Genomic DNA, 27,730 nt, shown 5'->3' with positions numbered 1-27,730 from the left:
TTACTAGGATATCACTAATAATATTGAGTATACCTCTATCTTTCAAATAAGTGTGGCTTTGAATAAGAAATGCTTATTCTACTATGGCTTTTAAATCTAATATTTATAAAGACATTTCTCTCCTGTGCATAAGGAAGAATACTCACACCAAACAGTAGTGGCATGCCAAACTCAAGAGCTCAAGCCTTGAAAGCTTACATGCTAATGGGTTATTTAGTTTTCAAAATCTTAAGTTAATAACAATTGGCAATAAAGCTTGTTAATATTCCTTTTGTTCTGGAGCTATTGTGTTGATTTTGAAGTCCCATTTGTTCTAAAATGATTGAAGTCGAGATCTCCACCTAGTGGATTTATAGGATTTTACAGATTTTACAGAAATGACCTACTACATCTGGAAATCCTTAAATTTTTCTCTTAGAGAAATAACAGTTTTTAAAGACTTCTACTTAGGATCTAGCATAATTGTCAATAGAACAGTCGCAAATGGTTGAAATATGCCAATATGCATATCAGCTAGACTACAGTTAACAAACAAAGCTCAATTTTTATTTTCATACCATAATTAGGAAAACAGATCAGGCACAAGTATGAATGTATAATCATCTATGTCAAAAGAAATATTGTAATACCACTAATTGAGATGTGTATAGTAATTTCCATAAAATAATCATCAAGTGTAAATCTGCTCAAGTACTTTTTCTTATTTAATCTTTCATTTGCTTAAGGCTTTTTTTTAAATGTTTGTTTTCTTTTCCAGGATGAGGCACAACTCTTCTTTCCCATTTTCCCATTCCTTAGAGAAGCAAACTCAATTAATTGTGTCAAACATATCTCGTGGCTCTTTGATTTTTGCATTATATTCAACTGTGTACTTTTATCTTATTGATAACAAAGAGTTAGTGAAGATTTTTCCTCCAAAATACTGCATTTGAAATGCATGCAAAGGCTAGGGAGTGTCTGTGTGTCCTTTTGAAGAAAGCTAAAGTAGAAAAGGATTATTATTTGAGTTATTTTTTTCACTTTGTTCTGCCTCTAAAGGTGATGAATTAACGTATTCAGCAGAGGGTGGACACAATGTAGGTTTAGGAGCAAAGTTTTCAGCTTCATTTATTCTTCTAAGAATTAGAGACACCTTATTTTCTGCCTCAAAACTAATGTCTTTTAACTCTGGTAATGTCTCCCCTGTCACTGCACCTTCTTTATGTGCACTGTTATCTTTATCTGTTTGAAAATCTTGAACTTCTCTCAAATCATGCATATTACTGTTAATTTTAAGATCTATTTCACTACAAGGTAGTCTATTTTTGCTTTCATGGGAACTTGTCATTCTCAAATCCTTAGCTGTAATAGTCGCCTCGACAGAGTTTGAATCATATAATATATGTTTTTCACTTTTTCCATTTTCCCGAGTTTGTTGCTTTTCTTTTGTGGTGCCATTTAAGGTCATCTGTGTGGTGCTAATTAACATACTAGAATTTGCCTTGCTTTCATCGAACATTTTTTTCTCTTCTTTCCCTACTATTTTTATCTGCAGTGCTTCAGTGCCATCATCTCTGGGCAATGCATTTGTGCTGTCAATTCCTTTTTCACTACTATTGGTTAGAGGCCAGATGGCTTGAGTACTAAGAGAGGTACTGATATCCTTGGGAAGCTCTCTTTTATTTTGGTATGGAATAGAATTTGTCTTCATAAATGTAAAGTTGCCCTTGGATTGTGTTCGGGAAATAGGAGAGGAATCATACGTTTCTGTTTTAGGAAGTTTCTTTTCTACATCATTTCCCTCACCCATAACACAAATTTCCACAATTGGATGTGATATTTTAGGTTCTGTCATTAACGTTTTTTCTTCGTTTCCAAGTTGTTCGTGACTTGAGAGTTGCTCTGCATGTTGTAAGGTTTGATTTTGATCTAAAGTATGTTCCTTGTAGGTTTCAGTCCTGTGGATTTGATTCCCCAGGGACAAAGAAAACTGATTTAGCTCACTGGTCTTTGATTTGTCCTGCTGCATGTTTTCAGTGGGCTCTGTCACCCCTTGGTCACTAGCCCCCCTAAAATGGTGGGATGGTAAAATATCCCTTCCTATGTTTTCCAAAGTCGCTGGTAAATAACAAGGAATGCCCAGTGCAAGGCGAGCTGCACCTCCCACTTGCTCAGTCGAGACGGGGGAGTGTGACTGCCTGTGTTCAGTCACAGTGGGTGTTGGCTGACGCAATGTTGATGGGTTTCCATCAGGAATATGACCCGTAGGGTGACAGTTGCCTTCCATAGAGCTCTGGTTGGCCACTGACAAGTTGTCAGCACTGAAGAGAGGAGCCTTTTTAATGTTTTTTCTGTAATATGGGGTCTGCTTTGGGGCATGTTTGAGAGGCAGCCGTTTTGCAGTGAATCTAACATAGTTGTTACTCTCTGACTGTTGGTGAAAATCTGCAGAGGACACAAGGTTTATTTTGGCTTCTTTCTCAGAAACTTTGGAGAATTTATTAGAAGGTGACAGCACTTGTCTGCGTTTCTTTGGGAATTCTGGCAAGGATTTTTCTGGATGGACTCTAACTTTTCTAAAAGGGTTTAAATTTAATTTTATCCTTAAATTTTGTCCTTTAATTTTCCCTTTGAAGTCAGATTGATTGGTTCTCTTCTTTTGCAGAATTTGTGGATCAGTAAGCCATTTTCCTCCTTTGTTTCTCTCCTGAGGATGGCTACATTTTTTGAGATCCAAGTTGGTCAGGTGGTTACTTTGATTTTTCTGCTCTTTCCAATGGCTTGATGTTTTGGATGACATCACCAAACTATTTTTTTCTACTAAATCAGGATGATGGAAGCTAACCCTCTTAGGGGAATATGTTTTCTTGATTTTTGTTGATAACCCCAATAACTCCATGTTGTCCTCACTCATCAGGAATTTTTCTATTGCTCTGTTAATTTGGATTTGCTCTTTCTTGGGCTTCGAAAGTTCTCGACGATTTGGCTTCCTTTCTTTCACATAATCTTGAAATTGATCACAGGGCACATATTTACAGATAAGACAACTGTTTGGCTGCAAATACCCAGGCCTGCTTCGTGTTAACAGCCCACAAGGATCATCATATTTTGATCTATGTTTTTGTAAGGTTTTTTGTACAGAGTGTTCCTCAGGCTCAGAAGGCTTGGATGATGAGCCTGTAATAAAATGTCTCAGCCTGTGTGGTTGTAAGCCATTGTGTCCTTTTTCTATTGGAGGCTGCCATGATTCATTTGTTAAATGCTTTTCAAGACTTTCTCTTGCCAAGGCTGAAGCGGATGTTGCATATCTTCTACTAAATGTGTCACTGCTGATATCTGCTGAACAATAAATGCAGGAATTTAGCACTGAGCAGAGTTTTATTACCCCAACCAAACAGACGCTTAGAAGCCTTATGAGAGGTGCAAAAAGGACTCCTCTGATTATGGCAATTCTTGAAAACTTCCTAATTTTTAACCAAATCCTCAAGGGACATTCGGCAGTTTGGTGTGTTTGCAACGGCACTCTTTATGGCCACATTTTAATCAGTTGTGATGCTGATCTAAAAGTTGTGGAATTGGAAATTAAAATATTCATAGTTGTAAATCTTTAGATTAGTTGTCCATTAGGTTAGCTTTAAATATGAATAATATCTAAATTCTTTCCAAGTGGCTATAGTAATTTTTTTCTCAATTCATTTACCACTTGGGACTAAATATTAGGAAGAACATAATAAAATATTGAGTAATATATAAGTTTCAAGCAGATAATAACCTCAACAGTAACAGAGAAATACTTGTGATATTACTGGTTCCAATAAGGCAGAGTCCGTATCTGGTTTACTTGGCATCACTTAATATTCATTAAATATTTGTTAAATGAATATGTGGTTTGGACTATGGCCTGGTCTGTGTTGAAAGAATCTGTCTGAGACTCTTAAATGGTACATGTTAATACAATATTTATTAATGATACATGTTAAATAATATTAATGACAAAAATATTAGTAATATTTCACTATTAATTGAGCATAAGAGGTAGGCATTGTGTTAAATATTGTACATTCATTTTTTCATTTAAGAGACCTGATCCCTTGGACAAGTCCTATTTTCCTAGCACATTTACAGAGGAAGAAACAAGTTTAGAGAGGTTGCATGTTTTCTCCCAGTCACATGTCAACTAAATGATATGGCAGAATTTGACCCAGGTCTGTCTGATACTAAACCGTATCCTCTTCCACAATGCATATTAAGTTTAAAATTACATCTTACCAGTATACTTTTTCTTGTTTTGTGAAATTGGTTTATCTAAAGGAAGAAAGAAGTATTCCTTTCAGTGATAGAAAGAAAGAGGTGAAATAAGCCCCAACTTGCATCCAGTTCTAATCTAAGATCTAACTTCAACTCTCTGAGTAACCTTGAAGAAGCCATTTACTCGCTGGATATCAGGAGATTAGACTAGTGGGAACTTTATGTGGGTATAAAATTCTTCCAGGGAAAGAACTGCTAGCCTTTAACATATTCTAAGAGAGTTCTGTGGCTCAAAGATAAATATTAAAAGCTATTGGACTAGATCACCTCTAAAATCTCCTCTACCCCTGACATACTGTAATTCTATATTTCCGAGTTAGAAGCCCTAATTAGAGTGATATTGCCTCTTACAGACTTCTATTCTGGAGCAGGTGTGGTCTTGAACGTTTTCTCTCCAATAACTGTCCTTTCCAGCTTCAGTACAATGCCTGGCATGTAGCAAAATTTCAAGTCTTTCTTAAAAGTAATTGTATTGATTTGACAAACCAGCATTTGTGTGAAACAGGAGACTGGGTTTTAAATGGTTAAGAGGCCACTTTCCCTTTAGTATAGGGGTTTCCCACAGAGAAGTGAAGGCTCTGGACAAAGCTAAAATGAAACATCTACCTATGGTACGATTCTATTGAAAGGCTAAGTGCTTATTGCTTTATAAAATAAAACCTATCTGATTGGGTTTCTATGGCAGTTGTTTTCTTCCTTAGCCATTCCTCTTTTCAGTCAAATCATCAGGCCCCCGAAACTGGTAAGATCTGAAGTCTGGGGGATGCAATGGCATAAATTCACATCCTGCTTTATACCACATATGGAATAACATACAGTTTCGTTCTTTTCCAATTGTCCCCAGATCCATCCTTAGGGCCAGATCCCCATGGTAAGAATTTCTTGGTGCAGCACCTCTGTCATTCATATCCTGAGAGAAAGCTCTGCCTGTTGTAAACCAATTCAAATAAATGACAGGAACCTCTTGACAGAGCAGCTGTCAAAGGTTTCACTGTTGAGCCTGAAAGCATTGCCTTACTATTCAGGGACAAAAAGGAAGACATTTAATTCATTGCCTCCACCTAAATATTGACATCGCCCATGTACAGTGGGTAGATGTCACAGCCAGATTCACTCGGCTCCCAACATGGGACAATGAATTAAGTCCTGACTTTCCCTGAACTGGGAAGTTATCATCCCTGACAGCTCAGCAAGCAAAGTATGTGTCTTGACATCATTCCTGAAATGAATCACTAGCATTAGAAGGCCGATTCTTCTAACATGTCATGCTCTGGCAAGGTTGCTTACTGTAGAACTAGCATTAGACTCGAAGGATGTTGGAATAGAAGCCAATACTCAGCCTCCTATAACTCTTAAGAGCACTATTGCTTCTTAAAAACAAACAAACCAAAAAAACACATTGTTAGGTGTCAGGTCACAAAATTCACTTGCCGATGGGCACAAGGTGTACTCTCAGCTCCTGAGGTTGGGAAGTGTTCATCTACACCCCACTCCATACGCACAGATACATGTCCATTATCTTTAGGAGAGGAATAGGCTGGTGCCATGATGATTTTTATGGCATTTCTCTTTTGAGGAAATCAAAGGAGGCTACCCTTTCAGAGGGATTTAAACAGAGTGGGGTTTTCTAAAACAAGACAACTCACCTATTGTTCTTGTGACATGCTGTGGCAGAGTTTGAGGTTGGACTTCCCCAGGCTCACGATTCCTCAGCTTTTCAACTCTCTTTGGACAATATCTTGTAGGTAAGCTGGCTTCATTAAAAGCTGCCATATTCCCAGGAGGCTCTGAACATCCTGACTGCAGCAGTCTGCCACCAAAGCAGAAGAAAGTACCGTCTGCCCCATGGCCCTTCCCTTTCAGGTTAAGGGCTGTGGACTCAGAGGCCAGTACTGCTTGATGGCTGTTTTCCTGTAAGAGCGGCATTTCCTTTCTGGACCCCACAATGGACATGACCTTTATCTCGTTTTCCTGGGTTAAATGGCAGTTACAGCATCCCTCAGCGTGGTAATTTCTTGCCTCATGATCACGCAGGGATTCATCGAAGGTTCTGCAAGGAAGGTTTTCTGTGTGTTCATTTGCTTTGCCTTGTTGGAGTTTCCAGTTAAATACAACTAAACCCAGGCAAGTGAGACCAACAGCTCCTGTGACAAATAGAGAGACTATTAAAAGATAACATCATAGGAAGAAACATATAAATCATCAAATGTGAAATCCACAAATATCAAGGTTAATGGCTTAAAGGGTGTCGAAATGGGTGGGAAATCTATCACCATTTGGAAAAATATTAGTCCAGACAGAGGATATTTAATCGACATTGTTCTGTTTTCTAATTTGGATCTTTCTTTGTATTGATTAAAAATTATAAGAAACAATACCATCTGGAATGTGTTTGACAGAAAAAGGGGTTTTTTTCATGGACTGAAATTCATTCAAGATAAAATAATTCCTGCATTAAAATTCCTTTTCTGCCTATGGGAAATGAAACTTCCTATTTCTTAATCCCATAGTCAATAAAAATAGACCACATTTAGCATTATACCCTGAAATTCTCATGTATAATAACCTCCTCCACCCAAAGAAAAGAAGATTCTACAAGCTATTGCCATATTTTAATCACCTCTAAAGATTCATCCCCTATCTCAGAATACATCATTGGCTTCTATTAGCATAAAGGTCAAACTCCTTGGCATTCAAGACTCAGTATATTCTTGCCATAACCTTCTTTCCTAGCCTCATTTTTTATCATTTCCCACATTCAAACACTATGTTTCAAACTCTTCAATTCATTAGTCTTAAAATGTACTTCTAAGCCTTTGTATATTCTCTATGATGCTTCTAATACTTTCTCCTATCTCTGCTTATTTGAATTTCATTTATACCTTAAAATCTAAGTCTTTTGCTATTTTTTTCCCATCTTGCAAAGATCACTCCCTTCTTTGAACTACCACAATAAAATTATTGACATCTAATCTCAGAATTCCTGGTACAGTCATTTCATGTTCTCTATAGGCTAGCTTATCCTCTAAATAACATTGTAAACGGCAGTGTTTCTCAAACTCAAGTGCAGAGTCTAACCTGTTTCTACCTCACTGTTTCTCATCTTGACAAATGGCATCCTCAACCACATAGATGTTCATACCAAAGTCTCTGAGTTACACCCAACTGTCTCTCTGACACAGTGATTTCCTTTTTTCTTGGCACTTATAACAGTATAAAATTATTGTGTTCACTTATTCATTTGCTTGTTCACTGTCTGTCCTCCCCTGCTAGAATTAAGCACTATGAGGAAATGGATCTTTTCAGTCTTATTTGATATTGTATCTCCAGTGCTCTCAACACTGGCACAGAGGAGGCATACCAGAATTGTTTATTGAATATTCTTAAATAAACAGAAGGAATTCTGTTTATGAATCCTAATAATGAAAAGCACTGAGTGGTCTCATCTTAAAAATCTCCAAAATGATGATCAGGAGGACATGGTGTCAATATAGACTGAGTTTGGAGTTCTGCGTTCAGAGTCCAGCTTTACCTATAACTTGCTGTGTGACCCTGGGCAAGTCAGTTGCACTGGAAAACTCAGTTCCCTGACTCTGGAGATGAGGACAGTGAATAAGATGATACCAGCGTTCTAGACTCCTTGATTGCACTATGCCTGGTTCTCTCCACTGCAGACAACTTTAATGAAAATGTGATGATATTTTTTAAACTTGGAAGAAAAGAGAAGGGGTCGAGCATAGTTGTTTCATATTTTTCTGTTAAAGATGAAGATTAACCAAATAGAATAGCAGTTTCTGGCAAAATCTGCCAACCTTTTTGTAGCTTACCAGATCGTAACGTTTTAAGCCCCATTTTTATTTCTTTGACAACAATACACTCTTGGAAAGTGCTACAACATATTGAAATTATGAAATCTCTATTAAAAACACCATATTTTTTAAAAGTAGTGGCAAAAGTTAGATCAGAACATTTTAATTGCCAAATCCTAGAGTCTGGGTTTTTCCAAAGGTTTTGGTTTTTAAATGTTAAAAACATGAAAATAATAAAATTTTAGAAACATCTCTGTATCTCTTACGTGGAGTAAGAAAACTCAGGATTCAAAGCTCTGTTCTGATACTTTTCTTGGGAACATTTTCTAACCTCTCTGAGCCTTATTTTTCCTCCTCTATCAAACAGGAATAACTAATACCACTCAGAGATCAAGTGAGATAATATATGTGACATGTTTAATTCAGTATTTTGATATAGTAAGATTCAGTGAATCGTCATTGTTATATGTTATTGTGGTTGTAATTGCTGCTGCTGCTTTTTAGGCTTGGTATTGTCCTATTAGATCCTAAAAGCCTCAGCTGTTAGGAAAAAAAAATCCAAAACAAATCATTAAGAGAATACTATTATGGCTGATGCAGTTACTAAACCAAATAATAAAGGAAAGAAAGACCTAAATTTTCTTAAATGCATGAATCAGCCACTGAAATGAGAGTAGGCGTAATCTGATTATGGGATAGAGTTTCTCAGTAAATTGTGTCCAAACCACGAGGAACCACTCTCTCTCCCGCTATTGATGCTAGAGCTATGTCTGTGTCACATTACCACTCAGGTATGGTCACTTTCTATTACTGCGGAGAGCAAAAACAGCAGATTAAGCTCGTAGGTAGGCTGAACCTACTATCAAGAAGATGGCTGAAGTTTCATTGCCATGGGCATTGTTGCAATTTTTTAAAAGTATTCTAAGAATATTTCTGAGTTAGAAAGACAACAAAAATGCAAAATTAATGATAAAAATCTCATTGAAGAATTAGAAATGTTAGAGCTTCATGAAAGCTTTCTCTTTTTATCCTCCAGTTCACAGAATAGGAAGTGTCAAGAGGTTAGGTGCCAATTAGCCACTTATCAGTTTTAAATTCACCGAATATGATTTTACATATTACTAGGAATTGTGATGATTTATCTATAGCCAAAGAAGACAATAGAATCAGAGGCCAAATTTTAGTTCTAAGTCTTTTTCCCACAATTTAGAGGGATAGATTATTGACCACACTTTCACTTCAGGAGGAGTAGCACCTTCGAAGGAGTAAATCGGTATCAAAAGTCAGAGCTGTTTTAAAGAGGAATCTCACTTAAAAACAACATCAAAACAACACAAAAAAAACACAACAACAACACAAAAAAAACCATTACATTTTTATGGTAATTTCACACACAATAACTTAACATGCATGTAATAATATTCATAATTTATCAACATGTTAAGTTTCCTATCATTTTGACAAAGCCTTTGGAACCTTCCAGAATTTTTATCTATTTCTACACTAATGCAGAGTTGCTAACTTGGCAAAATCTTCTCTAAAACTAGACATAAAAGATACCTATAACATACTAAGTATTCTAAGAAACACATTTAAGGAGAAACTCTGTTGCTCTAGTGCTTTTGTCTTTTGTGGTAAATTATTTCTTAGCACGTAAAATTACTGACATGGTTACACATTTTCTAAAACAATTTATCTTCCTGAGAGAATTCCAATTCACTTCCAAGTGAATTTGATTACTGCTGGTGGTAGTTTCACTGTCTAGACCTGACACTGGTCTCCATCTATCCTGATTAAAAGGAGCTAAAAATCTGATGTTCAAGTGATTCACTGGAAACCTGCTATGGAATAATTATTTATGGCACATATTCAAAGTATATCAGTTCAGTCCTGAGTGCCATTTGCAAGCCTCTGGTCCTCCAGTGTTGGGGAACCCCCCACAAACACACACACTTCTCACCACCATGGCTACCCACAGGTACAAAGGATTTCACCATGCACTGAAAGCATACAAACATCTAGATATCTTGACAAATCTCACGCATATTTGGTCTTTGACTAATGCCACAAAGCATCACATCAGATCATTCATCCAGTGAGTTGTAATGATAGCTGATGCATAGTTTAAAAAATTTTTAAACTACCATAGAAAATTTAAAGAATTGGATAGTATCCTCTCCTTAGTCAGTTGGGGGGTGGGGTAATGCTCCAAGTTTATAAACAAGTTAGACAAACAGAAATCTTAAAAGAATTCAAAACCCCCAAATAGAAGAAAACCAAGGCTCATAGCAGATTAATCACTTGCCCAAGTCACACAGCAAGTAAGAGCAGAGCCAGGTTTCAAACCTGGATAATCTAACTGCGGAGCTCATGCTTGTATAAGCTGTATATATGCTCTTGTATAAGCTTATAGAGCTTGTATAAGCTCTATAGTACTTATACAAGCACTATAGAGCAGGATGCACCTGGTTGTCATAATAGCATCTCCCCCTGCACTTGGTAAAGCCCACTGATTCTCACTCCACCACAGAGAAGCACACCGATGGGAGTGCCTTGAGGAAATAGACTATGTCTCATCACTTTTTTAACCCCTATCTCCCAGCATCTTAATGAATGTACCAGTACTGAAATATAGACTATTCCCTCATTACAGACAAGAAAACTGAAGTCTGAATAGCAGGTTAATGTACTCAAGATCACAGTGCTAGTTATACCAGGACTAGAGCTCTTGAATTCTGGTTCAAGACCCTTTCCTCTATGTTAGACAACTTCTTTGCAACAGGTAGTTTTTTCAACCTATGCCAAATCAACTAACATCCTCCCACACTACTGACAACCTCTCCCTTCCACAAGCCCTGGAAACGTTCCCCAGTTGCCTGAGAAAGGCATCATTTAGTGTACTTCAAGAATATGGAGAAAAGCTGGGCACACTTCTCCCTGTCATACCTGCAAAGCCAAGGACAGTCAGCAGGGCCACATCCTGCCCTGGGAAGAGGGGACTTCTGTCTTTTAGAGCCAGAGTGAGGTTGGCAGCCTTGGAATTGCAGTTAGTCTCAGACAGCCTTAGCACACTCTTTGCAGTGGCCACAGCCATGGTGGATGGCTGACAATTTAGGTCCTTGGCATTTCTGTGCGTGTGAGCAGAAGACTTTACGTAGTTTCTTAAGAACCAGGCAAGGGGGTAGAGATCACAAGTGCAGCTCCACTGGTTCTTATCTAAGCTCAGAAGGATTAACTGCTTCAGTGGAGTAAAAACACCGGGCAGGACTACTTCCTGTAGTCGAGGCAGCGGCCGGAAGGCATCTTTCCCAATGTAGGAAATACAACTGTTAGATAAATCCAGATGCCTGAGACTGTGGAGATCTGTGCCTCCGAAAGAACTGTCTGTCAGTTTAGTGACCTGATTCCCATCCAGCTGTAGCCGGGTCAGGCCCCTGGTGTTTCGGAACCAAGACCCTTGCGGGGCGCGGAGAGCGTTATTGCTAAGCGCCAGCACCTGCAGACTGCGAAGCTTGCTGAAGCTGTGATCGGTAAGCGAAGAGCTGGATATTTGGTTGTGCTCCAGCAACGACGTCCGCAACTTTGAAAGGGTGTGCAGGGCGTCTTCCCGAACATCCTCGATGCCATTTCTGCTCGAGGAGAGCAGAGCAAGATTAAACAAGAGGGACAGATTTGTGCTCTCTATAGAGGAGAGATATCCATCAGTGATGATTAAAACCCTCGTGGTCACAGGGGCTGCTGTGGAGAAGAAAAGCACAGACTAGAAGCGAGTATACACACGTGGGAGGGGAACACAGTGGAGAGCAGAGATAATCAATACCCTCTGAGTACAATCCTATCACCTGGGTAAGAACAACAAACAAAAAGAAAATGATTCTCTGATTTCTCAGTTTAAGGGGAAGGTGGCTCTTTTCAGAATGATGGATTTTTATATTCTTTGTTACCATGACATGTTTATTTGAGAAACACAAACCCATCTGTTCCTTTAGATGTTAAATTTAATTCATTGTTTTGGATTATCATCATTGATGTTTTTTTTGAAAGTGGCTTTTCAGGCTTTCTCTCTGTGAGGCTGTGTACTGACCTGCTCCAGCCCTGCTGGCCCAAGACAGAGTCACTCAACAGCCGAGCCTGTATCTGAGCTTCCTAACCAGTTTTCCACAAGCAATGTATATTTATGCTGTGAAGCCAATCATCTTTTCTCTCAAACATAAAGGTGTGGATTGGGGTGGCAGAAGTGAGAAGGACCGTTGGTTTCTGCTTTTTAGCTCCAGGCTAAAAGTTGGCAACTTGGTAAGGATCTATGTTCTCTCCAGACAACCTGAGGATCTGTCAGTGGGGTTCTCATTAAAGTCTGGGCCATCCTGGCCTCCTGTCTAATATCTGTTCCCACCAATGAAGTCCATCATGTAATGACAGGTGGTACTCAGGGCTTCCAACTGTTAAATCCCTTCACCATAATCACCCTAGAGCTATCACTGCTCTGTCATTAGAAATCAAAGCGTTTTAACTCGATAAAGATGTATTATAATCAGGAGTTATTGTAACACATCTTTATCATGCTAAAATTGTTTTGACTGCAAATGACAGTGTCATAAGGATGGAAGAGTCCATTGTCCCTGGGAGGTCTACAGGTGATATTAGAACAATCAACCATGGGGGAAGCAAATCACAATTCCCTTATGAAATTCAGACTACATCACTGAAACAAAGAGATTTAAAAAAATGTAAAAGACAAAGGATTTCCACAGTGCCTTCTTTTGGAAGAATTGCTCCCATCTCCATAGCACGAGTCATGGGGCTTTTGTTTAGGGGTGTTATTTTTTTAGTATTTATTTTTAGTATTTATTACTGATTATTTGAATTCTATTAATTCTAACCAGTTTGGCATTTTGTTCCTTTCATCATTGGTTTTCATGTGGGCTGAGGGAGTTTTGTTTTTAAGGATCCTCAGTCCTCTAGAGATTTCTGACTCTGAGGGAGCAGGCTATTGTTTCTGTCAATTACTTCTTGTCTAGGACCAGACAGGCTCCACTTGCAAATCATCCATTTAAGTCTCTGTGTTTATGAAATCTAACTTCACAAATGTGACACTTTGTAAATGAGAAGGAATATATAGAGGTGTAGCAATGTAGATGAGCGATATTTGTTTCTTACAAACAGCTATCTCTGATCAAAATTTAAAAATGTAGTGAAGTCAGATCTATTTGAGAGGATGGGAGTTTAGTGTTTGTTAAGTGTTTTCTATACAGATCGGAGACGGTATACAGCGAACTAGCCTTGAAACTGTCTCTTTCCTGTCAGGAATGACAATGCCATCTACCTCTTAATTCTCATGGGGTCATAGGATTTTAGAAATGAAAGAACTCATTTTCTTCCACTCAATCTTAGATTTGTTTCTGAAATTTTTCCATTGGCATGGTTTATAGCTTGTTTGTCTCTTCTTGGATATCAGGATGTAAATCACATTCTCCTCAAATTTGTTAATAAGGTGTCTTATTAAATTGTTGACTTAAGCAAGCAATATGTAATGAATACAGGCAGTGTATCTTGTTAGCATTTCTACAACTCATTTACTACCAATAAAAAAAGACTACACTTTCAAAATTAGATGCACTTTGATAATAATCTGTTTTGCTGGTACATCACTTAATCTTACTAATGCTGAACAATTGCACTTCAGGTTCCTGATTCATTGATATTTCTTCCAGCCTGTGGTAGGTTTCAAATCTGCACAGAGTGTGGACAAAATATAATTAAAGTGATCTTTTTTTTTCTTTTATTAAAAAAAGTATGTAACAATAAAGTGGTGGTATTCTTTTATAAGAGCAAAATACCTCAGTTACCTCTGAAGGTCTTAAAGTAATTTTGGTTAAGACCACCAGGGACGAACAGGAAAATAAAATAATATTATCAATCTTTAGTCACTAAAGAAAGCTTGCTCTTTAAAAGTTTACCTCTTTCAGACTGAGCCGAGAGATCAGTCAGTACAAAGAAAGGCATAGCAATGAATTTGTCAGGTACACTGAACACTGCTTTTTAGAGTTACTGGTTTTATTACCTACTATATAGGTTATCTGGTGACAGAGGGTTACATCCTTGGTGCACACCATACATGATGCAGGGCAGGCTGCCACCAACTGCAGCATAATACCAAAGAGATGAGCCATCCACCTGAAAGGAAAGTAGAGAGCAATGCACGTCATAATGTTGGCATTTATTATCCAGGGATTTCAGTATATTCAGCTCATGAGGCATTTTGGTGATTTCTGCTTTTTAATGGGCACTTTGGCTTCTCACATGATGCTAGATAAATGGCTGAAATCCTTAATTTGAATAGAATTTAAACTGAGCCGTTATAAGGAGCAAGGATATAGTGTGCAGCACAGAGAAATATGGCCATGATTTGTAATAACTTAAAATGGAGTAAAATCTATAAAAATATTGAATCACTATGTTGTACACCTAAAACTAATATAATATTTTAAATCAACTATGCTTCAACAAATATATATGTATACCCACAATAAACAAAAACACAAACTGAACTGTTAAAGCATTTGACCATAAATTCAGAGAACTCACATCCAAGGCACAGCCATTCATATAGATTATTAAAAAATTAAGTTACTTTGTAAAACACTTGATTGTTTGTTGAGCTTTTGCAAATACATTACCTTATTTAATTCTTTTAATTTGGCAATTCAATTTGAAGCTGAGAAAACTGAAGTTCAGAATGGTTAATAAACCATCCAAAGTCACATAGCTATTAGGTATTTAACACCAAGTCTTTTAACTCCAAATCCAGTGTTCTTTCTAGTATGCAGAACCTAATCTCAGGCACTGAAACATATATTTACAATGAAATTATTCTTCACAGATATAGATGCCACAGATAGAGAGGGAGAATGAAGGAGCATTAAGATCACAAGCTCTACCTAGCTTTGAATTCAGCTCTCCTATTTACTGACTATACTATCTTAGATAAATTATTTAATTTTTCTTATTTTTTCCTTTTCATGTTTAAAATAGAAATAATAAATGCCTACATTACAGAGCATTATGAGTTAGATAAAATGTTCTAAGTGTTTAGTAAGTATCATAGTTTTACCATTATTTCAGCTCTCCAATGAAATACTAACACCGTTTTGGATTTAATGTTCAAAAAAAGGCCATTCATTTATAATGTATTCCCTGATTGGTTTAAAAAAAAAAAACTTAAAGCAAATTATAATAAAAAACCTTCTACCCATACAAAAAGTTTGAAAATAAAATAAAGTGTAAAAAAACATAAAACTATTAATTCTATCATTCTTTCAACAAGTATTTATTGAATTCCTTCTGTGCTCCAGGCATTGCTGAAGGCACTGGAGATAGAATAGCGAGTGATAAACTCCTGCCCTCGTTGGATGGACATGTTACGAAGGGATGTAAACAATAAACAAAAAATATGAAAATATGTATTAAGTCATCTGGTGATAAGTTCTGTGGAATAAGTAGGGCAAATATGGTGACAAGAGAAAACTGATAAAGTAACATTTGAACAAAGACCTGGGAAACATGAAGGGTGCTGATCAGTCCACGTGGGAAGAATGGTAAATGCAAAGTCCCTGAAGGCATGTGTGCTCTCAGCCTGAGGAAGTCAGCGTGGCCTGCTACACAAGAGGAAGAGGAAGCCAGGAAATAGCAGGGGCAGGCTGTGCATGTCTTGGAGATGAATGCAAGAGCTTTGGTTTTTTATCCATATAAGATGAGAGTAATTGGAGGCTTTTGTGAGTGGCATTACTTCATCTGTAGCACATTTTTAAATAATTATTTTGGCTACTGTGTTCGTTACTATAGCTTTGTAATACAGTTTGAAATCAGGGAGCATGATGCCTTCAGCTGTGTTCTTTCTCAATATTGGTTCAGCTTTTGGAGTCTTTTGTGGTTCCATAACATTTTTAGGATTGTTTGTTCTATTTCTGTGAAAAATGCCATTGGAATTTTGATGGAGATTACATTGAATCTGTAGATTGCCTTGGGTAGTTTCAACATTATTAATTCTTCCAATCCATGAGCATGGGACACCTTTCCATTTATTTGTGTCTTCTTCCATTTCTTTCCTCAATATTTTGTAGCTTTCAGTGTACAGGTCTTTCACCTCCTTGGTTAAATTTACTCCTAGGTATTTCATTCTTTTTGATGCAATTGTAAATGAGATTGTTTTCCTCATTTCTCTTTCTGATAGCTTGTTAATAGTGTATAGAAATACAACAAGATCTTTGTATATTGATTTTGTATCCCTGTAACTTTACTGAATCTTTTTATTAGTTCTAACAGTTTTTTGGTGGAGTCTTTAGGGTTTTCTATATCAACTCATCCACATACAATGAGTTTTATTTCTTCCTTTCCAAGTTGGATGCCTTTTATTTCTTTTTTCTTGCTTAATTGCTATGACTAGGACTTCTAATACTATACTGAATGAGAGTGGGCATCCTTGTCTTATTCGTAATCTTAAAGGAAAATCTTTCAGTATTTCACTATTGAGTCTGATGGTAGCTGTGGATTGGCTACCATGTTGGGAACATACTTTTAATAGGCAAAGAATAGTAGCAGCAAAAGTAATTAGAAGGAAACTATCATAATACAAGCAAAAGATGATGGTTTAGACAAGGATGAGAGGTAGACAGATTCTGTATAATTTTTTATTATCATGATGCAATTTAATGTAACAAATTTGAGCTCAACTAAGCTATCCTGTGCAGTGGAACATGCTAGGTAAACAGGAGTAAACAGGCCTTTGCTTACCCTCAAATCATGTTCCAGCTAGTGATATAGACATGTAAATAGCTAGTTGTAACACAAGAAAGAATGAAATAAATCTAAATAATAGTGAAAAATTATTTTGCGAAATCCTTGGACACTTTATAAAGGATGTGTCTTGTGAGTTGGGCTTGAAGAGGGCAGAGGATTTCCACAGGCAGGAATAAGAGTTAGATAATTCAGACTGAAAAAATAGTAAGAACAATGTCCTGCATTGAGCAAAAGATCTAATCTCAGTTCACTTCTTTTAGCCTACCTGGGCTGCTTAGAGTCTGCCCTATGCATATGTGGTTCAGAGGTCAGCCAGAGAATTAGGCAGAGTTTATATGCATATTCTGGGGCTCCCTCTCCCAGACCCCTTTCTTCTAGGATTTCCCCTCATTTTCTAGTGCTTACATGTGATAAGCAGGATTCTAGGATGGCTCCCAAGATCCCTTCCACTTTTTTCCAGGAATACCACCTACGTTTGAGTTTGGACAAAACCTATGAATATGATGAGATATTACTCCCATAATTATGTTTCCTCATATGGCAAGACAAAGATTATTCTGTGTAGGTATGACCTAATCAGATGAGCCCTTTAAAAGCAAAGAATATTTCTCCAGTTGGTCACAGGGGAAAAAGTTTAGAGAAACATGCCCTTGCTGGCCAGAAAGAAAGCAAATGGCTATGTTGTGAACTGCTTATAGGAGCCATGTGGCAAGGAACTATGGGCATCCTCTAGAAGCTGAGCGTTATCCCTGAACAACAGTTGGCAAGAAAACAGGAACCTGAAGGAAATGAATTCTTCCAGTACCAGTGAGCTTGGAAGAGGCCCCTGAGCCTCAGATGAGAATCACAGAGTGAACTAACACCATGATTTTAATCTGGTGAGGCCCTGAGCAAGGGACCCAGTTAACCTGTACTAGACTCTGACCCACGGAGATAATAAATGGGTATTGATTTAAACCACTTGTGATAATTTGTTACAAAGCCATAGCTAATTCACTCTACCCTAGATGCCCTGAATTCTATCCTCGGGTTCTTCAAGCAGGCAAAACTGCAGGCTTGCCGCCATCGGAATTTTAATTGCTCTCTAAGATGCAGATGGGGCCTACCCTTAGGGAAAATGTTGTAAAAAAAAAAAAAAAAAAAGATAAGAACCTTATCCTATGCCCTTCGTTTCTTCTGTGACTCCCCTCCAAAATCTACCTGCTCCTGTTCACTCTCTGTTTCTTTCAGGTCACAGTCTTTTACATTTTATCCAGAGTTTACAGTTGTTATCTGGGGGAGGGTTGATCCAATATAAATGCAGTTTGTTCATTCAGATTCTAGATACATTTTGAAGGCAGAATGATTATGATTTGCTGGTGAATTAGAAGCAAGAGTATGACAAAAAGAGAATTCAGATATTATCCTGTGGTGTTTGGAAGCAGAAATGATAGAGTTGCCATTTACTGAAGCAGAGAAGACTATAAATGCAAGAAGTTGCATATGTGAGTTAAGAGTTCAAGAAAGAGTACTAAGATAGATATAGATATTTGGAAGTTGTTTTTTAAAGCCATGAGACTGAATTAAATCCTCAACAAATTAAATAGAGAAGAGACCCAAAGACTGAGGCCTGGTGCAATTTAAAATTTAAAGATAAAGAGGAGAAGTGAAATCTAAAGACAAGACTGAGAAATAGCAAGTAATAGTGAATTAAAATAATGAGAAAATAGTGACCTCAAGTCCAGTTGAAGAATGTTTCAGGGACAAAAGAATGATTATTTGCATTTAATGCTGTGCCAAGTAAGATGGATTTAGCAATGAGGAGGTAAATCTGTATCCTTGACAAGAGCAGTTTCAGCAGTGTTATAGGAGAAAACCTGACTGGGATGGAGGACAGATGGAAGGAGAATAAGAGTCCGCAAATTTAGGCAACTCTTTAGAGCAATTTTGGTGAACAGAGAAATGGAGTAGTGGCTTGAGGAAGAAGTAGAGTCAAGAGTTTTATTTTGTTTTTGTTTATATGTTTTTAAGATGAAAGAATTTATATGTCTGTAGGTTGATGGGATAAAACAATAGAAAGGGAACGCTGATGATGCAAAAAATAGAAGGGAGAATTATTGTCAGAGCAATGTCCTTGAGTAGATTAGCAAGGATAAGATCTAGTACACAGTGAAGGAATTGCCCTCGGATAGAATCAGGCAAAGTTCATCTGTAGAAAAGGGAGTGAAGGCAGATGATGTAAGTTTAGATATAGGTGCGTGGTTGAAGTATTAGTGGGAACTAGAGGTTTGAGGAAAGAGGAGAAGGTGCAAAACAGCCATTTAGAGAGTGAGAGAGAGTGAGAGTGAGCTAGGAATACAAAATAGACTCTCTAAACAGTACTGAGGGTCCACTTCAGGTTAGAGGGTCATAATTTTGAAATAAGAGCCATCAGGATGGATTTAATCAAGATTAGGATTTTTCCAACTGTGTACAAAATTCATGATAGGGCAAGGGAGTTGAGGCTATGTGGGATGGAGTGAATATGATTGCCAGTGTAATCTAAGCTAAATCATGGAGGAAATAAGGTGACTGGATGATGGTGAAAAGATGGTAACAGGAACAAAAAATAGGGGAGACATCGGATGATAGACAAAAAGATAGAACAATAGTAGCAAAAACATGGTTTTTAAGGCTGAGTGATATATATATATATATATATATATATATACACACAGGGGTTTATTGCACTATTTTCCTTTACTTCAGGGTACATTTGAAAATCTTCACAATGCAAAGCAGCATCTTCTTAAGTGGTAAGATGGTTTATGCAGTCAAAGTTGTTGGAGTCAGAGCTCCGGACAAAGTGAGCTGGGTAGAGAGGAGGTAGAGCCCCAGGGCCATCTGACGGAAACTGTGAGGATGCAGAGCACGGAGGAGTTGCAGGCATCGCTGGTAACAGGGCCTAGGGTATGAATGACCAGGGAGCTAAGTGACCAAGGGAAGGTGGAGGATAAGAGCATTGCAGAAGAGGAGACAAAGGGCCCCAGAGGTCAGGCCACCTTAATGATTATCTGCATGGATAATAAAAGCACTGAGAGTAGTGCTAGAGAGCATGACAGTGAGCCAGATGCAAAACCTTCAGAGAAAGGAGAGGGACTCTGGGGAAAAGCTTGACAAACTGGTGGCTCTTCCAGGAGAAACCATTTGGAAGTTACAATGTCAGTGAGAAAGACACAGACCCCACCCCCACCCCCTGCTTACCCCCAGTACCATCCCCACCCACCTAGAAGTACAGGAATATGTGAGAGAAAACAGCTTCCTCTTGAGAGAGCTCTGGGGGAAGCAGTGTCCTCAGGGGAGGGCTAGATATTAAGGGAGAAATTGTTCTACTAAGAATCTAAATTAGTTGGTTACTGTACCTGAATGTTAAATTGGGCTATCCACCTCCTGGCAGTGAAAGTTTCATAAAGGGAGAAATGATAGGTTATGTAACATGTCCTTAGGACCTGAAAAAAGAAGGCATATAATTTCTTCAAAAGAAACCAACTTTTTCTAAAATCCCGAGAATTTTTTCCTTAGATCCATAATCATTTATATATCTCTAGCAACTAGAACAAAGCTTGGAATATAATCAGAATACAAGAAATGTTTATTTGACCAAACTCATCTGACACGAAGGTTCATAGTGGACAATATCTTTAATGACAGTTTTTGAAGATTAAAAGCTCATCTTAACCCCTAAAGTAGGGCATAGTCATGAGGTTGCTATTGATCTTAGTTTTGAATCTGAGACGGTATTTTCAAAAATAAAGCTAATTATAAAATCAACTGTAGCAGTTCTTTCCCTACAGACACATTGAACAGTGTATTATAGGGCACTGAGATAGTTAATAGTTTTTAGTATTCACTTTTATTCTTTGATTTTGAAGAGGCAAACCTGCCGCGTTAAAGCGCACAAAGCTAATTAAAGCTTTTCCACTATTTCATTATCTGAATGTAGTTGCAAATTCTGACTTAAAACTCTTATCAGAGGGAGACTCAACATCCCTCCATGAACAGCAAGTGAACATTCAATTAACACTTCAATACAAGTGTATTTTAAATAAAAATCTATTTTATTGTTAATCTCATTTTTTGCACATTCAAATATCCAATTTTAAAATCCAAAGACAGATGCATCCCTTTTATTCTTTGGGGAAAAGAAGTCTTTTCTTTATTTACAGGGAAGACCTGAATTTTCTGAAGTTGTTACCAAGTTAGAAGAGTGTCTCTGCAACACTGAGGTAAGAACTTTGGCTTCTGAAATATGTCCATTACAAAGGCTTGAATATCTAATGACGTTGGGGAATGTAGTTAAGGTGGTGCTTGTGGAAAGAAAGTGTGTGTCCATAACGCCATTCATATTTTCACCCTGTCAATTAAGTTCTTAGGGTGGAGGAGAATTGACTGCATCTGTAGGGCAAAGGCAAATTCAGAGTGAATTGGGGCCCTTCCAACAAATAATCAGGCAAGCAAATAGACATGGGTATGCATAGCTTAAAAAATTGATATGTAAAAATTTAAAAATAACAAATGTGTTAGAAAGTAATTATGTAAATCATTACCTTCTATACAAAATTTCTTACAAACAATGAAATGTAAGCTAAAACATTAAGCCATTGTCCATTTATGTTCAATAAGAACCAGAAAAATTATTACTAAAATTAGCACATAAATTAATTGGGAGGCATTGCTTTTATACCACACATATTTTACATAAAGTGATGTGTGTTGGTAATGAGACTAATGGAATTTTCTTTCCTTAATATCAAGGAGCTGTTTGCTTTAATTTTCTCTATAATTGCCTTAATTTTCTATACACCTGTTCAGGAGATAGCATTTGAAAATAGGCAAGGGAACTGAAACATGAGCGTTAATTCAAAAATAATAACATATTCCCAAATGCAACTGAGTGCTACAGGAGAGAGGGATGGACATCACACATACAGGCTCACGTATAAACGAGTGTATGGAGGGGCAAAAATGGGGAAAAACGGCATCAACCTGAGATTGCACAACTAAATCCCAAAGTGGAACCATCCAAGGAAAGTTTTCTTTCCTTAAAATCTTAACAAAGAGTGACTGGAACCTAATCTTTTTTTTTTTTTTTAAATATTTATTTATTTGGTTGTGCTGGGTCTTATTTCTGGCAGGCGGGATCCTTAGTTGCAGCTTGTGGGCTCTTTAGTTGTGGCATGCAAACTCTTGGTTGTGGCATGCATGTGGGATCTAGTTCCCTGGCCAGGGATCGAACCTGGGCCCCCTGCATTGGGAGCACGGAGTCTTAACCACTGCACCACCAGGGAATTCCCTGGAACCTAATCTTTTGGAAAAGTGTTCCAGGTCTGCGATTACTGCCTGAAGTGAGTGGCTCTGTCTCATGAGTCTTTACTGGAACTTACAAAGAGGAAGCTTTACTCTTTAAACATAAAACTTCCTTTCCCTTCTCTTCAGTCCTGAAACAAATGAGGTGGAGAGAAGTAGAAGTATATTTGGTGGGACTACAGCAGCCCCTACTAACAAGAGCATCTGCCAGAGGCTTGGGATGTTGAGAGATGCTTTTCAGGCTTGAGTTCCAAGTACCTTCTCACTCTGAACCTTTGTGTTTGACAGAGCAAGGCTGTGCCAAGCCTGGGATATATCCAGTTAGATCAGAGAGAGAATTCCAGAAACAGGGACAATGGTAGGATCTGCTAAGCTAGCTAGTCTTGTTATATTGACCAAGCCTCTTAGCACAATCTCCCCTAGTGGAAAAGACGAATAACTATGGGCTATATGCAAAGAGAATTTGCTGAACTGCATTGCACTAATTAATGAACTAGAATCATCTTTAAGGATCTTAACTTGTGTAGCTCCATAAGGCTCTATCCTCTCTACCCTTCAACTTTTTAGTCAGTGGTTAAGATCAAGGTGAGGAAGGCTCTGCTCATCACATTTGTAGATATAGTAAAGTTGAGAGAGACAACAAATATTTGAAAGCAGGAAAAGTAGTAGGACATGTCTAAGAAATAATTTAATAGGAATAAATATATCATCATACACCAGAGTCAAAGAAACAATAGTAAAAGAATCAAATGTTGGAGATATGGTTTAGGAGCATCATGAAGGTTAGTGGAAAATAAGCTTTTGGTGAGTTAGAATATGAAGTATCTATCTTGTATCTGAATAAAGAATGTGATCATTCCTCTCTCTCCTGAGATGGCCAAACAAAATAGTTCCCAGTTATGTCCTTTTAAAGGGATAATTAAAACTGGAACACAAATTTTAGGGAATAGAGATCAGAGTGGTGAATGGATTGAAAATCCTGTATGTGAGAGCCAATTAGAGGAACCAGGGATGCTTATCCCAGAGAAGACAAATCTAGGATGAGTCAACAGCTGTTTTTACACATCTGAAGAACTGTCATATAGGAAAGGGAATGGCCTAGTTCTCTGTGGGCCAACAGATGGAAATGAAGTACAATAATAGAACTGGTTAATTGTGAGAAAGAATTTTCCATTGGTCGGAGCTGTCCTAACATAAATGAATGGATCTGGAGACAGTGAGTTCCCCATCACTGGAGGTTCCCCATCAGATTGCATAGCTGACTTGAAAAGGATGCATAGAAGAGATTAAATCATTGAAGAGTTTGAAGGTTCATTTCAATACTGACATCACATGATTCTCGGAGCTTTACTTAGAAATGTCTTGGCTACTGTGAAGAGTTTAGAATTTATATATATTATTTTTTTTTAAACCAAAGTCTGCTCTCTACATGTCTTATGAAATTATAATGTCAAAGCACTAATATTCTCAGTCGTGTTACGTAGAGTGCATAAGTAACAAGGGTGTCAAAAGTTCAAGAAAACTACTTTCTTATTTTTTCCTCTTCTCTTTCTCATTTTCTTCCCTCACACTCTTCTATTTTCTAACTATACTTAACTATTTGTAAATATTTTTTAAAATTCTCTTACAACAACTCTATTTAGTCCTCATGCTTGCTGGACATTAAAGCAGCCTTCATTTTATAAAATGGATGTATTTTTGGGAAAGTGTGTAAATTCATTTTATGTAAAGGGAATAATTGTAAGCTCCAATTTAAAGGAACTCTGCCATGAACCTCATCACCATAGTGAAAAATGTAGAGAATCTTTTAACCATTAAATAATAATGTTCTATTTTATGAATCTGATTTGAGCCTACTGTGTTTTGTTAAAGACAAGCATAAGTTTTATGGGCCAGCTCTTATCACAGAACTGGGTCAAAAAAAGCTAGCCAGGTGTTGCCATCAGAGGCTGAAAGGAAAAGCAAGCTGAGATGAATAGAAATTAAAATATGAGAAATCCTCGAATGGAAAGTTAAAATAAATCTACATTCTATACTGTGATGTTAAGCCTGTTGGATTTATTAATTGATTGAAATTGCCCCTCCTTCACTCAGCTGATGTCGCCTGCATCAAGTAATAGCAGTGGGTCTCTCTCACCTTCCTCTTCTTCTGATTGTCTGCTGAGCCGCGGAGGGCCTGGCCGGAGCCACGTGGCAGCTTTACGGAGTCGTTTTGAATTGGAATATGCTCTAAATGCAAGGTCCTATGCTGCCTGGTCCCAAAGGTAAGTGGTAGTTGACAGTTACACAGTCAAGTCAGATTCCAGAATTTCATCAAGATAATCACCTGATTTGCTTAGTATCAACAGGGAACTTACCACCCCTGTGGCAAACTTTGAAAGGGGAGTTTTGAACCTATTTTTCCTCTAATATTTTGACCAAAAATTAGAAATTTTGTTGACTGTTAGTCTAGGTTCTCTAAGCTTCGGGTTAACTCTTGCTTAAGCAAGAATTGTCTAACTACAGCAAGAACTGTCTAGCTACAGCAACAAAAGGAATTTATTGAAAGTATTCTGGGAGTTTCTTATGGAATTTAAGGAAGAATTTCTTGTGTGGGAATCAAGAAGCAACTCTGAAGGTCTGAGCACCAAAAGTTCAGTGTTCTGAGAATTACCTTATGACCCAGCAATTCCACCCCTAGGTATATTTCCAAAAGAATTGAAAATAGATACTCAACAAATACCTGTACTCAAATGTTTATAGCAGCACTATTCACAATAGCCAAAAGGTGGGAAAAAAAAAATCCATCAACAGATGAATAGATAAAAAATGTGGTATCCATACAATAGAATATTATTCAGCCGTAAGAGGAATGACGTACTGATGCATGCTACAGCATGGATGAACCCTGAAAACATGCTAAATGAAGGAAGCCAGGGACAAAAATCACATATTGTATGATCCTATTTATATGAATATCCAGAATAGGTGTACTAGTCAGTTTGGGTAGCTATAACAAAATACCATAGATTGGATGGTTTAAACAACAGAAGTTTCTCACCATGGAGGCTGGAATCTGACATCAGGGTGCCAGCATGGCTGGGTTCTAGTGGGACTTTCAAATTTTCCTGGTTTACAGATGGCCACCTTCTCACTGTACCCTCACATGGCAGAGAGAGCTCTGGAGTCTTTTTATCTTTTGATAAGGGCACGAATTCTGTCAGATCAAGGGCTTCATTCTTCTGACCTCATTTAACCTTAATCACAACCTTAAAGGCCCTATTTCCAATACAGTCACATACGGGGTTAGGGCCCCAACATATGAATTTGGAGGAAGGGGGGACACAATTCCGTTAATAGCAATAGGTAAACCCATAAAAACAAAAAAGTAGATTGGTGGCCCCAGGGTCTGGGCTGGGGAGGAGGAAATTGGGAGTAACTGCTTAATGGATATGGAATTTTATTTTGGGGGGATGAAAATATTTTGGAATTAGATAGAGGTGGTGGTTACAAAACACTGTGAGTATACTAAATGCCACTGAATTTTTCACTTTAAAATGATTGATTTTATATGATGTGAACTTTACCTCAAGGAAAAACAAAAGCCACAAAAAAAAGTTTAAGCAAAGGGGCAAGTCAGAAAAAGAGGAAAAAAGAGTTCAGCTTTCTTCCATAGCAAACTGTGCCATTTACACGCCCCAATCCCCAATACACAGTCTCCTGCAACCTACAACATTCCTTGAGCAAGTCGCATAGCTGAGTCCAACATCGATAGGGAGAGAAAATATACTCAGCCTCTAGTGGGAGGTCCTACAGAGTCATATGGCAAAGGGCATAAATACAAAAAGCATAACGAAGTAGGAATAAGTACAGTCTGCCATGCGAGAAAATATGATTGGTCCCTTTGGATTATATGGCCACCTCTGGTCTAAACAAATGTGGTTGGAGTGAAGGTGGGGTCATATTTCATGTATGTAACCCTGGTCGCCAATGGCCTGATCTGGATGGAGAACAATAAAGGCAGGCACTGTGAGCTCCATGGATACCCTACAAAGTGCATACTGCAACTCCTGGAAAGTCAGAAAAGACTGGCTTAAAATCTCTGTCCTTCCACATGTGCTCCAGAGCATTTGTACATGAGCCATTACACATGCGCACTTATACACACACATGCACATATACACATTCACACATTCTGTCATCAGAGTCAACATTTTTATCCTGAAGGTGAGGAAAGATTATCTGGATTTAGCAAGGATCCTATACCATCTACAAATTGCTACTGTTGCCTTTTTAGCCATAGTTATTATATTCCTGGTCTGACAAAAGAGTTGCAGCTGCAGTTATGAAGAGATGAGAACCTGAATCATGAACTTTAATCTATGGAATGTCATGAAGTTAAGTATCGGCAGGCTTGATTGATAACAAGGCAAACTGAACACAATTCTTTACTGGACTCCAGTCTCTCACATAATTTCATAAGGGGCTCATAGGCCAAGATTAGATTAGGTTCAGTCACAACATCATCTTCAATTCCATCTGCTCTTCTTCTTCTTTACTTGTGGTTTTAAAATTAATTATCTGAAGAGACAGATTTTGGTATTTCCAAAACGTAGTCACCCAAGCTTTGTCCACTTGAGGCAGAGGTTAAGAGGATGAGCTGTGGAGTCAGATCTGAGGTTCAGTCTTGGCTTTACCACTTAAGAGCTCAGTGACCTTGGGCAAGTTACCTACATCTTATATGTAATATACAGATAGTAATACTAGCTCTTAGGATTGTTACTGGGAGAGGTAGTATTGTCACAAGAGTGACTGAGTGAAAAATGCCAACAGACCCAAGCAAAGGGTGCAAGTTCCCATAATGTAGGTAAGTCACACAACTTATAGACAGCTACCCAGATGGGAGGCACAGCAGCACACCCAACTGGATGAGTTGGGGGTGGAGGGAACACAGCTGCTCTGGCCTTCAAGAACCCGGAAGAAGGTACACCACTGCTCCTAAAACTGCCCAAACAGGGTGGGAAAAAATCATCAGGTGTTTTGAGATGCTCCCTTTGATAGTCTCACATGGTTTTTTATACCTCCCTGGCCCTTCGGGACAGTTATGGAACCCTGATAAGTACTTGTCTGTCTACTTGGTACAAATTTCTCTTAACAGCCTAGCACACCCTGAGTATTTGTTGTGAGGGTGCATTGAAGGTCAGTTTGTAGTTGTATCACTCCTCTAGTAAGGTCAATCTTTGGACTGCTTGAAATCAACTCCAGAAATAAGTAAAGCATTTAGCTAAGTTGTAAGATGCACCATGTCTGTTTTATTCATATCTGTAACCCTAGTAGCTAGCAGTGTAATTGGAATGAAGTCAATATGTAACAAATATTTGTTCTGAGGATAAAAAAATTGGATAAATTGGCTCAATAATTTGTAATTATTATTATTTTGGAGCATAATCAGTCAATAAGCTTTAATTATTTTCTCTATTCTTTCCTTTTAAATAGCTATCACTATTGCATTTCTACTGCATGCCAGGCACTAT

The 27,730-nt window shown here is 37.8% G+C and overlaps 2 protein-coding genes across 2 annotated transcripts in view; one reads left to right on the top strand and one right to left on the bottom strand.

The window, feature by feature from the left end:
* Positions 1-27,730, top strand: part of TNNI3K (TNNI3 interacting kinase) — a 296,461-nt gene that overhangs the window by 216,787 nt on the left and 51,944 nt on the right. The window contains exons 26-27 of the mRNA XM_019919967.2: positions 21,077-21,136; positions 24,312-24,481. Coding sequence (XP_019775526.1) covers positions 21,077-21,136; positions 24,312-24,481 — 230 coding nt within the window. The remainder of the gene's footprint in view (positions 1-21,076; positions 21,137-24,311; positions 24,482-27,730) is intronic.
* On the bottom strand, positions 980-14,245 carry LRRC53 (leucine rich repeat containing 53). Its single transcript, XM_033846610.1, has 4 exons — positions 14,158-14,245; positions 11,043-11,834; positions 5,934-6,431; positions 980-3,315 (listed from the first exon to the last, which is right to left on the bottom strand). The coding sequence occupies exons 1-4, from the start codon at positions 14,243-14,245 to the stop codon at positions 980-982; spliced, it is 3,714 nt and encodes a 1,237-aa protein (XP_033702501.1).

Source organism: Tursiops truncatus, chromosome 1 (genome assembly GCF_011762595.2).
Source record: "Tursiops truncatus isolate mTurTru1 chromosome 1, mTurTru1.mat.Y, whole genome shotgun sequence".
NCBI lineage: Eukaryota > Metazoa > Chordata > Mammalia > Artiodactyla > Delphinidae > Tursiops > Tursiops truncatus.
Note: the sequence above shows the minus strand (reverse complement) of the source record. Positions and strands in the feature narration are given on the sequence as shown.